At 36.1% G+C, this 15,513-nt stretch overlaps 1 protein-coding gene across 1 annotated transcript in view; it reads right to left on the bottom strand.

Annotated features, from left to right (window-relative positions):
- The window catches only part of GPR149 (G protein-coupled receptor 149), an 84,116-nt gene that overhangs the window by 61,280 nt on the left and 7,323 nt on the right, over positions 1–15,513 (bottom strand). The window contains exon 3 of the mRNA XM_005675569.3: positions 14,784–15,238. Within this exon, the coding sequence (XP_005675626.2) occupies positions 14,784–15,238 (455 nt within the window). The remainder of the gene's footprint in view (positions 1–14,783; positions 15,239–15,513) is intronic.

The following is a 15,513-nucleotide window of genomic DNA, read 5'->3' as shown; positions in this document are numbered from 1 at the left end:
GATGATGCTGTGAAAGTGCTGTACTCAACATGCCAGCAAATTTGGAAAACTCAGCAGTGGCCACAGGACTAGAATAGGTCAGTTTTCATTCCAATCCTAAAGAAAATCAATGTCAAAGAATGCTCAAGCTACCACACAGTTGCACTCATCTCACATGGGAAAGGAAATGGCAACCCACTCCAGTATTCTTGTGAAGAGAATCCCATGGACAGAGGAGCCTGATGGGCTGCTGTCCATACGGTTGAGCGGAGTCAGACACAACTGAAGCGACTTAGCATGCATGCATGCAGTGGAGAAGGAAATGACAACACACTCCAGTATTCTTGCCTAGAGAATCCTAGGGACAGAGGATCCTGGTGGGCTGCCATCTATGGGATCTCACAGAGTAGGACATCACTGAAGTGACTTAGCAGCAGCAGCAGCAGCAGCAGCAGCAGCAGCAGCAGCAGCAGCACATGCTAGTAAAGTAATACTCAAAAAAATTCTCCAAACCAGGCTTCAACAGATGTGAACCATGAACTTCCAGATGTTCAAGCTGGATTTAGAAAAGGCAGAGGAGCCAGAGATCAAATACCAACATCCATTGGATCATCAAAAAAGCAAGAGAGTTCCAGAAAAACGTCTATTTCTGCTTTATTGACTATGTCAAAGCCTTTGACTGTGTGGATCACAATAAACTGTGGAGAATTCAGAAAGAGATGGGAATACCAGACCACCTGACCTGCCTCCTGAGAAATCTGTATGCAGGTCAACAAGCAACAGTTGGAACTGGACATGAAACAACAGACTGGTTCCAAATCAGGAAAGGAGTACGTCAAGTCTGTATATTGTCACTCTGCTTATTTTAACTTGTATGCAGAGTACATCATGAGAAACGCTGGGCTGGATGAAGCACAAGCTGGAATCAAGATTGCTGGGAGAAATATCAATAACCTCAGATATGCAGATGACACCACCCTTATGGCAGAAAGCAAAGAAGCGCTAAAGAGCCTCTTGATGAAAGTGAAAGAGGACAGTGAAAAAGTTGACTTAAAGCTCAACATTCAGAAGACTAAGATCATGGTATCCAGTCCCATCACTTCACAGCAAATAGATGGGGAAACAGTGGAAACAGTTACAGATTTATTTTTTTGGTCTCCAAAATCACTTCAGTTGGTGACTGTAGCCATGAAATTAAAAGACACTTATTCCTTGAAAGAAAAGTTATGACCAACCTAGACAGCATATTCAAAAGCAGAGACATTACTTTGCCAACAAAGTTCCATCTAGTCAAGGATATGGTTTTTCCAGTAGTCATGTATGGATGTGAGAGTCGGACTATAAAAAAAGCTGAATCCCAAAGAATTGAAGCTTTTGAACTGTGGTGTTGGAGAAGACTCTTGAGAGTCCCTTGGACTTCATGGAGATCCCACCTGTCAATCCTAAAGGAAATCAGTCCTGTACATTCAGTGGAAGGACTGATGTTGAAGCTGAAGCGCCAATACTTTGGCCACCTAATGTGAAGAACTGACTCACTGAAAAAGACCGTGATGCTGGGCAAGATTGAAGGTGGGAAGAGAAGGGGACGACAGATGATGAGATGGTTGGATGGCATCACTGACTCAATGAACATGAGTTTGAGTAATCTCCAGGAGTTGGTGATGGACATTGAGGCCTGGTGTGCTGCCATCCATGTGGTCTCAAAGAGTTGGACACAACTGAGCGTCTGAACTAAACTGAGGGTAGAATTGTCTAATATATCTGCAGTCAAGGAAATGTTTTATATTTGTGCTGTTCAATACAGTAGCCACTAGTCACGTTTAGACACTGAGGACTTTGAATGGTGGTCAGTACAAATGGACAACTGAATTTTAAATTTAAAAAAATTATATAAATTTAGATTTAAATGGTTACATGTGGCTAGTGACTACTGTGTTGGACAGTGCATTCTAGAGTGTATATCCAAGAGTGGAATTGCTGGGTCGTAAGGCTTGTACATATTTAACTTTTGTAGCTATTATCTGTTTTATAGAGTGATTTTAACAATTTACTCCACAGGCAGTTCATATGATTTACTGTTTTTCTACATTTCCAAACTCTTGGCATTGTCAGATTGTTTAATTTTAGCTATTCTTGTGGGTGTGCAGTGGTATCTCATTGCTTTTTTAAATGAGATTTCCATATTATTCATGATGTGGTATACCTTTGTATATGCATATGGCTATTTGAATTTCTCTTAGGAGAAGTATCAGTTTAAATCTTTGGCTTATATGCTACTGTGTTATCTGTCATGTTCTTATCAATTTATTGGTGTTCTTTATGAATTATATATTCCAAATACAAGTTCTTTGTTGATTATATATTTTGCAAATATCCACCCACAGAAAGGTTTACACAATGCTGATATCCAAATCTGATTCCAGATCAATTAAATCAAAATTTCTGTGGGTAGAGTCAAGACACTTTAAAAAGTGTCCCAGGTGATATTAATCTGACTATGTGAGAGGAATAGATTAGAGTTTAGTGTAAGAAATGATGTGTTAACTGTCAAATCGATCTCTCTGGAGCAGTTATGTTAATGGATATGTGGACCATCTCTGGAGTCACATGGTCTGAGTTTGCACCCAGGCTCTGATGGACTTTAGACTTAACTTACTTCAGTTTTTTTCATTTATAAAATTGAGTAATGATATCTACCAGATACCACCCTTATGACACCACTCTTACGGCAGAAAGTGAAGAAGATCTAGAAAGCCGCTTGATGAAAGTGAAAAAGAAGAGTTAAAAAGTTGGCTTAAATCTCAACATTCATAAAACTAAGATTACGGCATCTTGTCCCATCACTTCATGGCAAATAGATGGGGAAACAGTGGAAACAGTGAGAGACTATTTGGGGGGACTTCAAAATCACTGCAGATGGTGACTGCAGCCATGAAATTAAAAGATGCTTACTCTTTGGAAGGAAAGCTATTAAGCAGAGACATTACTTTGCCAAACAAAGCCTGTCTGGTCAAGGCTATGGTTTTTCCAGTAGTCATGTATGGATATGAGAGATGGACTATAAAGAAAGCTGAGCAGTGAAGAATTCATGCTTTTGAAGTGCAGTGTTGGAGAAGACTCTTGAGAGTCTCTTGGACTGCAAGGAGATCCAACCAGTCCATCCTAAAGGATATCAGCCTTGAATATTCATTGGAAGGACTGATGTTGAAGCTGAAACTCTAATACTTTCACCTCATGGGAAGAGCTGACTCATTTGAAAAGACCCTGATACTGGGAAAGATTGAAGGTGGGAGGAGAAGGGGACGACAGAGGATGAGATGGTTGGATGGCATCACTGACTCAATGGACATGAGTTTGAGTAAACTCCAGGAATTGGTGATGGACAGGGAGGCCTGGTGTGCTGCAGTCCATGAGGTCTCAGAGTCAGACATGACTGATCTGAATTGAACTGATCTACCTGATAATCCTTATGAATTCTAAATAAACAATTATATGTACTGTGTATGACACATAGCAAGTGCTCCATAAGTGTTAATCATAGTCGTCATCATCATCACCAAAGATTAAATTAACTGCCTTAGAGAAAGTAACAAGAGCCAGTATTTTCCTCAATGGGACAAAATCAGTAATCTTTCACTAAGACCAGAAACAAGGCAAGATTGATTTCCCTGTCTCTTTCCCTATTCAATATTATTCTAGAAGGATCAGCAAATACAACTAGAGAGAAGAAATTAAACAGAGGCATAAGTATTGATAAAGAAGAAGTAAAACTATTCTATTTGTTGATGGTATGATGGTACACTGAGAAAATCCTAAATAATTAATGATAACCAATTATTTTATTTAAACAATAAAATAATGTAGTATAACAGATATAGTACTAAGGGGCAGGAATCAATATCTTTAATACACACAGACAATAACCAGTTAGAGTACCAGATATTAGAGAAAAACCTCATTTACAATTAAAAAATATCAAATATTCAAGAATAAACCTAACTAAAACGTGTAAAGGTTATAGGAAGAACATTTTAAAATCTTTTATAGGAATGATACAAGTGTGACCTAGAACAAATGAAAAGGATAGGACAACTTAACATGATAACATTTTCTTTGGACCAACATAAACTTAACAATATCCTGATAAAGCTTTTTTAAAGGACGTAAACAAGTTGAAATCAAAGTTGTAATGGAAAAGCAAACATACGAGAATAGCAAGAAAAATACTGAGAAAGAAAAAAAATAAGGGGAATGGGGAGGTCGGGACTACTAGACATTAAAATTTATTATAATCTAAATCTCTCTAATTGAAACAGTGAGATGCCAGTGCATGAACAGACAAATAGTGAATAGAACAGAAAGACCTGAGGTAGACCCAAGTAAATATGGAAATTTAGTGTAAGATAAAGATAATGTCTCAAAACACTGTGGATAATATTTGAGTTTTAAATAAATGACTCCCTTTAGTAAATAATGAGTCAGTGCAGTTCAGTTCAGTCGCTCAGTTGTGTCTGACTCTGCGACCCCATGAATCGCAGCACGCCAGGCCTCCCTGTCCATCACCATCTCCCGGAGTTCACTCAGACTCACGTCCATCGAGTCAGTGATGCCATCCAGCCATCTCATCCTCTGTCGTCCCCTTCTCCTCCTGCCCCCAATCCCTCCCAGCATCAGAGTCTTTTCCAATGAGTCAACTCTTCGCATGAGGTGGCCAAAGTACTGGAGCTTCAGCTTTACCATCATTCCTTCCAAAGAAATCCCAGGGCTGATCTCCTTCAGAATGGACTGGTTGGATCTCCTTGCAGTCCAAGGGACTCTCAAGAGTCTTCTCCAACACCACAGTTCAAAAGCATCAATTCTTCGGTGCTCAGCCTTCTTCACAGTCCAACTCTCACATCCATACATGACTAATGGAAAAACCATAGCCTTGACTAGCTGGACCTTAGTCGGCAAAGTAATGTCTCTGCTTTTGAATATACTAACTAGGTTGGTCATAACTTTTCTTCCAAGGAGTAAGCGTCTAAAATATTCACATGTTATACCAAACACAAAAATAAATTCCAATAGACTGGAGATAAAAATGTAAAACTAAAACCATACAAGTAAGAAAACTCAAGTGAACTCCATTTAAAATTGGCTTTCTACTCTGGTCATCACGGTCATCATCAAAAAGTCTACAAACAACAAATGCTGAGGAGAGTGTAGAGAAGAAGGAACCCTCCTACACTGTTGGTGGGAATGTATACTGAAGCCACTATATACAGCCATTATGGAGAATAGTGTGGAGATCCCCTAAAAACTAAAAATAGGGTTACTGTTCAATCCTGCAATCCCACTCCTAGGCATATATCCAGATATAACTATAATTTGAAAATATGCACCCCAATGTTCACTGCAGCACTGTTCTCAGTAGCCAAGACATGGAAGCAACTTAAATGTCCACTGACAGATGAATGAATAAAGATGTGAGATATACATGTGTATGTGTATACACACACACATATACATACACACAATGGAATATTACTTAGCTATAAAAAGAATGAAATTATGCTATTTATAGCAACATGGATGGACCTGGAGATTATCATACTAAATGAAGTAAGGCAGACAGAGAAAGACAAATAAAAATTACACAAATGAACTTATTTACAAAACAGAAATACACACACAGACATAGAAATCACACTTATGGTTACCAAAGTGGAAAGCCAGGGAGGGATAAATTAGGAGGTTGGGATTAACATATTTATACTATATAAAACAGATAACCAACAAGCACCTACTGTATAGCATAGGGATTCATACTCAACATACTCTGCTGCTGCTGTTGCTGCTGCTAAGTCGCTTCAGTCGTGTCCGACTCTGTGCGACCCCATAGACGGCAGCCCAGCAGGCTCCTGTCCCTGGGATTCTCCAGGCAAGAACACTGGAGAGGGTTGCCATTTCCTTCTCCAATGCATGAAAGCGAAAAGTGAAAGTGAAGTCGCTCAGTCGTGTCCGACTCTCAGCGACCCCATGGACTGCAGCCTAACAGGCTCCTCTGTCCATGGGGAAGAAAAGAATCTGAAAAAGAACATATAACTGAACCACTGAGTTGTGCATCTGAAACTAACACAACATTGTAAAACAACTATACTTCAACAAAATAAAATAAAAACCTGACTTTCTAAATCCAGAGACAAGTAAATAAAAGTTGATATTTTTACTATAAAAATATTAAAAATCATACATACTAAAGACAGAGTAAGTAAAGTTAAAAGACAAATGGAAAACTTGGGGAAATATTTACAACATATGTCACAAAGAACTGATATTCACAACATGTAAGGAACCTTTAAAAATTAAAGGCTAAAGGGACAAAAATCCAATAGAAAAATGGGAAAAGATAAAAACAATTTACAAAAAACAAAAAAGATAAAGTGAAGTCGCTCAGTTGTGTCCGACTCTTGGCGACCCCGTGGACTGTAGCCTACCAGGCTCCTCTGTCCATGGGATTTTTCAGGCAATAGTGCTCGAGTGGATTGCCGTTTCCTTCTCCAGGGGATCTTCCCAACCCAGGGATCAAACCCGGGTCTCCTACATTGTAGACAGACGCTTTACCGTCTGAGCCACCAGGGAAAGGCTCTTAAATGAAAACAATTTAAACTCATTTACAATTATATAACTATAATTTGAAACAACCCTGAGATAGCATTTCTCTACTATCAGGCTGGCAAGAACTAAAAAGCATGATAATATATTCTATTATTGAGGAGGTGGTGGAAAGGGTCTTCTGTTACACACTGCTGGTGGCAGTGCAAACTTGTATGACCATTTCTAACAAAATTACACTTAATTTTTGACCTAGAAATTCTAATTCTAGGCATTTATCCTAAAGATACGCTTCCAACAATATGAAAATGCATTTGCATAAGGTTATTCACTGCAATATTATTTTTAATTGCAAAGTATCAGAAATAATCTAAGGTGCATGTAAGAGAGCAGTGGAATTAACTATAGTATATCTACACTATAGATTATTATGTAGTTATATAAAGAATGAGAAATATCTCTATGACTGATATATAGAAACTTCTAGGACATATTACTTAATGAAAACAGCAAAGTATGAAAGAATATATGTAAGGAAGAAGAAGATGTAAGAACATGTGCATGTATCTTCTCTTTGCACAAAAAGAAATACAGGCTGATTAAACTAGAAAGTATGATACTGATTATTCACAGGGGATAGGTGGGAACAGGAGGTAAGAACGGGAAAATGAGAGTAGGAAAAAGGAATGCAGGCAGATGGTCTACCTTTTCAATAGTTCTGACTCTTGTTAACATGGTAATAATTTCACATGCTGCTGCTGCTGCTGTTTAGTTTCTAAGTTATATTGAACTCTTTGCGACCCCATGGACTATAGTCTGCCAGGCTCCTTTGTCTGTGGGATTTCCCAGGCAAGAATATGGGAGTGGGTTGCCATTTCCTCTTTCATGGGGTCATCCTGACCCAGGGATTGAACCTTCATCTCATGTCTCCTGCATTGGCAGGCAGGATGTTTACTACTACTGAGTGACCGGGGAAACCCAGTAATTTCACATACTTAAACATAAATAATCAAAATCAAAAAGAATGTGAGAGAAACTCAATATGTAATACAAAATGAAGGGAATGGAAATGAAAATAACTAACCTAATTAAAAGTGGACAACTGTGTCAACTCTAAGGTTTAAAATAAAAAACAATATACACAACTATTATATTCTAGTTAATGTTTTTTCCCACACTAGTATGGGCTAGGGGAGAAGGCAATGGCAACCGACTCCAGTACTCTCCCCTGGAAAATCCCATGGACGGAGGAGCCTGGTAGGCTGCAGTCCATGGGGTCACACAGAGTTGGACACGACTGTAGTGATTTAGCAGTAGCAGCAGCAGCAGTATGGGTTAGTAGTTCTTTCTCAAATATTTATTTATGCAGTTGGCTGTATTGGATCTTAGTTGCAGCACATAGGATCTTCAGTCTTCACTGCAGTATGTGTTTTCTTTTAGTTGCAACATGGGGGTTCTTCAGTTGAGGCGTGTCAACTCTCAGTTGCAGCATGCGGGATCTAGTTCCCTGACCAGTGATCAAACATGGACCCCCTGCGTTGGGAGCCCTGGATCTTAGGCACTGGGCCACTAGGGTTAGCATTTCTAAAACTACTTTATGTGTATATCAGGATTGAGCAGATAAGTAAATAAATCTGTGGAGAATGAGAACCAGTTTTCTCACTATCAGAAAAAGAAAAAGGAAGGGTTTGAATAAATGCTGGGATATTCGATTGGACTTGGAGCTGTCAGTTTAAACTCATAGTTATAAATGATTTTTAAAGAGAAATTGATATTAAAAATATATATACACATACACACATGAGCATACATACATATATTAATGATCTGTCCAATGGTAGAGTCTAGAAGCATGACATCTCAGTAACAATAACTAGTAACAATAAATAGAACCCAGATGTTGGTTTCTAAATCCCATTCTTTAACAGAAGGAACTAGAACTCCTCAGGAAAATGATTGATTCTAGGAATGGGTCAGGAAAAATACAAGATGATACTGACTAATACCTTGTATTGTTAGAAAGTAAGGAAGTGCTAAAAAGAGATGAGAATGGCATGTTGAATGGATAAAGGCATCAACCTGAATACCTCAGAATAGCCCAATGGCCAAATGTAGGCTAACTGGAGTGATAAAATAAATAATAGTATTGCTAATAACATATAGATTAAAATAAGTATCTATGATCTCATCCTAACACAAATAACAGGAGAAGAGATCACTTTTTTCTTGCAGGATAATTCCAATAATAAATATAGAAGAATTTATAGAAATAGAAAATCACTTTCACATAATAATTGTTACAGACAAGATTCATAAATTAATGCTAAAATTAGTGGGCAAAAGTATGATAGGAAACAGAATATTTGCATAGCATGGCCTCAAAAATATCTCCCTACAAAATAGTTATAATTTACAAAGGGAAACATAGTAACTTTACATAAAGAGATCTGTCAGACACCACCAAGTGATCAAAGTTTATATCATTGTCATAGACATATCAATATTATGAACCTCTTGATATGGTGTGTTGGGGAAGGCAAACAGCACTTCTGTGTTATTCTTGTCAAAAATTTACAACTTCAATTTGATTAATAGAAAACGTGTTAATTACAAACTCAAGGATATTCTAGAAACAGGCAAAATGAAACACTGGCTGGTTGTCTTCGGAAGTGTCAAAGTCATCTGTAATAAGACAAAAAGACTGTGGAATTGCTAGAGACTGAAGACTCTGAGGAGGCATGACAGTAACTGCAGTAATGAATTGAGGAACAGGTTCTGGACCAGAAAAGAGGACATAAACAGGACACGAGTAAAACTGAAATAAGGTCTATAAATTAGTTATTAATTCCCTAATAATTATATTATCATCATGTAACATGTTAACATTAATAGAAGTGGATGAAGGATATATTAGAACTCTCATACTATTTTAAAAACTGTTTTGTAACTCTAAAGTGAATTCATAATAAAAAGATTTTAAAATATAGTGTTTCCAGCTACTTGAGTTCAAATAAGGGATAACAATTGGAGCTGTAGAAGAGATCTAAGCCATAACTGGGCCGTTCCAACACAAAGCCTTTAAGGTTTATACCATAGCATTTTTTGAGGATATTAACACAACCCTTAGCTTAAAAAGTGAATAAGATTCTACATAAGCTTTGAGCCAATGCTAATCCTCTTGAATCCATAGAAATTGAACAGTTCGCTCAATTTTATTTCGTTTCAGCAAATGGTACATGCTGTGAGGATCACAAAATAAGTTTTGAAATATTCAAATTAGTTTACAATGAAATTTCCTTAGTTTCAACTTTCAAGACTTTAAATACTTGAGATCAAATTTACATTTGTGAACAAGTTTTTAAACCACACTCTAAACAGCCATTCTAAACTATACCAGATAATCACACAAATGGCTCAAACAATTTAAATCAGGTGAAAATTATACTCTTACGTGGAAAAAAGCAGATTTCAAAACAATATGTGCACTACAATCCTATTTCTGTCAAAAGTGAAACTATATGCTTAGGAAAGAGCCTAAAGTTTTATATGATAAAATGTAAACAGTGATTAACTCTGGGTGGTTAAAAGTGAGTGTTTTTCTTCACTTAGCAGCAAACTCTAAACTTTTTCTACAATAATTATATTACCTTGTAATCATAAAACAAAAGAGATTATAAATGTTTTGAAAAAAGAAAGCAGTGTAACAATTTTCAGATCTCTGAATAGTGAGTGGAGTTAACCACTCCAAACAAACAGATGTAGCTAAATATAAAAAAAAATCTATATTCCAAACACTCATTTTGTGTTCAGATGAGGCTACATCTTTGCCTTGAAGCTACAAACAGGAGGTGATATGTGAGTTTTCCCCTTATGTCACTTCAGTTTAAAAATGTCAAAAATTACTCAGAGAACAAGTTTAAGCATTTGCAATTATCAAGGTGACCGTGTCAGAGGAACACTAACATCTTATGCTTGATTTAAATTTTTAATAGTTTATTTTTTAAAATGAAAAGAGAAGATGCACTTTTTTAGGGAGAGGAAAGAGATATGTATACTGGGATATTCAAGTCTTATTTCACTTTCGGGGCATATATTAAGTGACAAGGATTGATTTTGCCCCATCCTATTTTTTTTGCAGTGTATTTCTTTATTAGAGTTTTGATATTACATCACTCAAATGTTTTATCTCCACATTCTTTTTTCACTTTTAGAAAATTAATTAATTTGTTTTAACTGAAGGCTAATTACTTTACAACATCGTGGTAGCTCTTGCTATACATTGATATGAACGACTTTGCCCCATTCTTTAAACTAATATCCATCTCTTGGTGATTAGATATTAAAGCTCTACTTAAATATTACAAAGAAGTACTTAACTTTGATTTGTAAAACTATTTTTAGATAGTTAAAACATTTTCTTTAAAATTAAAATTTCTTTGATTTCCCCAGTGAGTTTAAGTTAGTTCTTGCTGGTTTATTCTTCATTATTCCAAATGGATGGTATGGCTAATTCAAAAAGCAGTCACTTCCAGCACTTTTGAGGATTGTTTCAGAATCTATTTTTCTATATTCTACTGGCGTAGTAGAGGACCTTTCATGTTTTAAATGCTATGATGATATAGAATTGTAAGTGGGACTAAGTGCATGATAACAGCATATCTTTGTTGCTAATTCATAGTAATAAATGAATTTCTAGGGCTCTAAGACAACAAATTAAAAGAAAAGAAAATGAAATCCATGGATAACCTGATGAGATTAGTATTAAAAGAGAAAAAGTGAAAGTGAAGTCGCTCAGTCACGTTTGACTCTTTGCGACCCTATGGACTGTATCGCCTACCAGGCTTCTCCGTCCACGGGATTTTCCAGGCAAGAGTACCAGAGTGCATTGCCTTTTCCTTCTCCAGGGGATCTTCCTGACGGAGGGATCAAACCCAGGTCTCCCGCATTGTGGGCAGACGCTTTACCCTCTGAGCCACCAGGAAAGCCCAAAGTGATCTCCAGTAAGCTACCAAGTTATTTTATAAGTACAATTTTCTTCATTCAAAGATGACAAAACTTTGAGGTTCTAGAAAACTGTTATTTCATTTGAGGGACAGTCATACCATGGCAACCACATTAAAACTTTGTAACTGAATACCTCTGATATTTCCACTTTTTTTCCTGAACTTTAAAACGATAAACTGCTTAAGATTCAACCTACAAGGGGTTCAAAAAGAAGCAATTGTGTGGCTCAGTATAACACTGAAGTTTAGTCTTACAAACGCTCTCACCTCTGATACATTTTATGGGACAGCATTTAAACCTACTCAAGTCATCCTACTACCATTTTCTTTGTAACTTAACTTTGATCTGACACTCTCACGCCTACCAGAATTTCCAACAGGATATACTGAGAACTTGTTTACTTGCATAAATGCTAAAAAAAAAAAAAAAAAAAAAAAGCAACGTTTATTGTATTCTAAAAAAAAGGGAGGGGGGTTGCTGCCCAGGTGGTGAAGTGATAAAGAATCCGCCTGCCAGTGCAGAGTGCAGGAGACACGGGTTCGATTCCTGGGTTGGGAAGATCCCTTGGAGTAGGAAATGGCAACCCATTCCAGTATTCTTGCCTGGAGAACCCCATGGACAGAGGAGCCTGGCGGGCAACAGTCCATCAGGTTGCAAAGACTCAGCCACAACTGACTGATTGAGCACATTGTAAAAAATACGGTAGGGACAGTTAAATACGTTTTAAATCAAACCTGTGTTTTTTATATCCCCATAACAAAGAACATGGATAATTCAATAAACTGATAAATTGAACCTAAATATTAGAAAATACAACCATAGAAGATAAAAAGATAATGTTTTCATAACTACTATAATATCTACCAAAGTTTAATGTATCACTATAATATATGTAAGTTAAGTTGATTTCAGAGCGAAGAAAGAACTTGGAAGGAGAGAATGAAAAGAAAGTGCTTTTCAAGTCATTACCTTTTCCCATGAAACATCTGCTGGTGAAGAATAGGTTAAGAGTTAAAACCAATCTTTGGTCAGAGGAAAAGCTTTTCAACCCTAAAACACATTTTGGTTATAATGTTAACCTTAAAGTCCATAGGTGATATGCTAAGGAAAAGTCATACCAATAACATCAGCCTGTAGCTTAAGGATTTCTTGCTGTTGTTTTAAAATTTATGATAGTATTTCATTTAATTTTAATTAGTCTCTTAAAATATAAATTTACCTTCCCTAAGCATTGTATTATCTATTTTACCACTAAATATTTTTAAAGGATCATTTAAAATCAGTTTCCTGAACTATTTGCTCTTCACAGATGTTACAATATTAATACTTAATAAGAAATCTTTGTAGTTGAAAGATACCTAGATTGATCAGCATTTTGTGCTTTCCATATATCATTTTGGTTTTTGATTTACAGAGGTTTGTAAGTTGCACATCACTATTCTCATAAGACAATATACTTAGATGTAAGCAGTGTCTGATCCTTTTACATATTCCCCCAATTCTAGGAGAACGGATTATATTCTTCAAAAATATGACTAAAGGCTTTTAAATAACAGCTGTAAGTTCTGATAATTGAGGCAGCATTTCCCATTGTTTTGACAAAATAAATTAGAAAATGAAGTCATTTAAAGTAAGGTAGTATGGAAAAAAACACAAGTCCCACCCAGATATGTTGCTATCTTTAGGAAACTCAAAACAAACAAAACTAAGGAATATATTATGCTAGAAATACACTCAGTTGTGATAATACAGTAAAACCAAAAAGCATGAGCAAGAGTCAAGGTAGCTGTAACCGATAAGAGGTAAGCATGAGGATGGGACAGACGAATAGCACAGGGTACTGTAGCTCCAAGGTACTGGGGTGAACATGGGTGCACACTGACACATATACATACTCACTTCATCATGAATATTACTTAATTTTTAAGTGCAAGAAAACCAGGAGGTTTAGATTATTTAGGAGCAAATTGATGATGATATTATAGGGAAGCCCCTTTTAGCTGGGATACCACATTGTTTTTAAAATGTGTGTGTCCTGTCAGTGTGTCCACACTGACAGAACAATGTGTCCTATTAGTAATATACTTTTTATTATATTTGTCAATTTACAGTAAATATTTAGTGATTTTTTTGAGATATCCAATCACTGAACACTATGTGTAATTATTTTTAATCATATGTTTTGTATGCTTTGTTTTATTATCCAACTTTTAAAACTGATGATATCAAAGTAAAACTAGTAGTTTTAATTAATTAGAAGAATAAAGGAAATCTCAGATTATTCTGTTCATATTCATACTTGGTGCTTTATGGTCATATTTTTGATCAATGATTACATTATTACTAGTAGATATTTGAAGAATTGTATTTTTAATTTCAGAGACTATGGGCAAGTGGATTTTGATCTATACGGTCAGGTAGAAGAAGGTATCTTTTCCTAGTAAATCAATTGTGTGGAAAGCAAGGCAACTTTAATTATCATATATGAGCATTTAGAGGAAAGAACAATCTTATATCAATATCACACTATGATTTTAATAGAATAAGTACTCCTCACCATTATAGGCCGGCTGAAATCTAGGAAAGAATGAGATGAGCTTAAGGTACAAATTCTTCCATTAAAAACATTATATAAACATTCTTCAATCCTTAAAAAGATGGAACATTATGCAGGGTTTTTGTAAAGGTTCACTTGGGTATATTCTGAAATAGATCTTTTTTTCCTTGCTGAGTATTAGAAGGACTAATTTCAGCAAGGTTAACAGGTGAGCTATTTAATACAGTTGCAATAGGACTATTTCTTCATCACTAGTTGTATAAACTTTTGCCCCCAAGCCTCTTTCAGGGACTTGTGTAAAGTTTTCAGGTGAAGAAAAATAAACCTGTAAGTTAATTAACTTGAAATAAGTTTCAAGGGTCTAGTCTGAATTTATGCAGATTACATGAAGTTAGAATGCTCTACTCTTCTCAAAAAGCATATTTAACTCTGCTAATCCCCAAATATATAGAATTTGAATGAAAGTATAGAACTAACTAAAAACATTTAGAAGTCCTTCAAAAGACACTTTGAAATAAATCTAATATTATGGAAATTAACTGAGGAAAGTGAATACTATCTTGAATGAAATAAACAACTGATAATTTTTTTGCATGCTGTCATACTTGGTCTTATTTTTACTTTACAATAATAGCAATCTTTACTGTACCTGACGAGGGGTTCTTTCTGATTTACTCCTACACCATTCCCAGTCTGAAAGGTCTGGTTTCTGACTCTCTTCATGAGAAAGTCTTCTTTCTGGCCCTTCCAAAAAGGTGGTTTCATCGTATTTAATATCACCTTCTGCTTTTTCAGAGAGTAGTGGATCAACACCTCTTTCATTGTGGGACTCCTCTTCAGCTTCTATAATGTCAGTGTTTGTGCATTTGTTGATGCTTGTTAGTGTGGAGCTGTCCAGAGAGGGTGTGGTGCTGATTTCCACCTTTATGGCACTGAAGATATGAGTGTCTCTCTGAGAGTCTTTTGTAGTTGTGCACTCATAATTCATGAGATTGTGACAGGCTGTAGAATTTTCATCATCATCATAGTAATCTTCATGTGCTATTTTATAAATTCCATAACTTTGCTGAAATGATAGATTGAATTCAAAGCATCTCCTCTTGGCTATGTAAAAGCAAAAACAAAATTCCATGATTAGGAAGGTAGATGTAAACAGCATTTGAATATACAAAGTGAGTAAAAATAAGAAAGTGAGTTAAACCTGATTAGTATGAAATCTTAAAATGATCTTGTCAATTATGCAAAAAAAATAGTCCTTACAAGTTCAAGACATCATATCATTCTGGGCCTAACTGTTGTCACTTACACAATGAAAGCCTTGACATACATACAGCTCCAGAATCCTGAAGTCTTTTAACAAATTTTATTTAAACCTTTAA

Source organism: Capra hircus, chromosome 1 (genome assembly GCF_001704415.2).
Source record: "Capra hircus breed San Clemente chromosome 1, ASM170441v1, whole genome shotgun sequence".
NCBI classification, from domain to species: Eukaryota; Metazoa; Chordata; class Mammalia; order Artiodactyla; family Bovidae; genus Capra; species Capra hircus.
The sequence above is the reverse complement of the archived record's forward strand: the minus strand, read 5'-3'. Positions and strand labels throughout refer to the sequence as shown.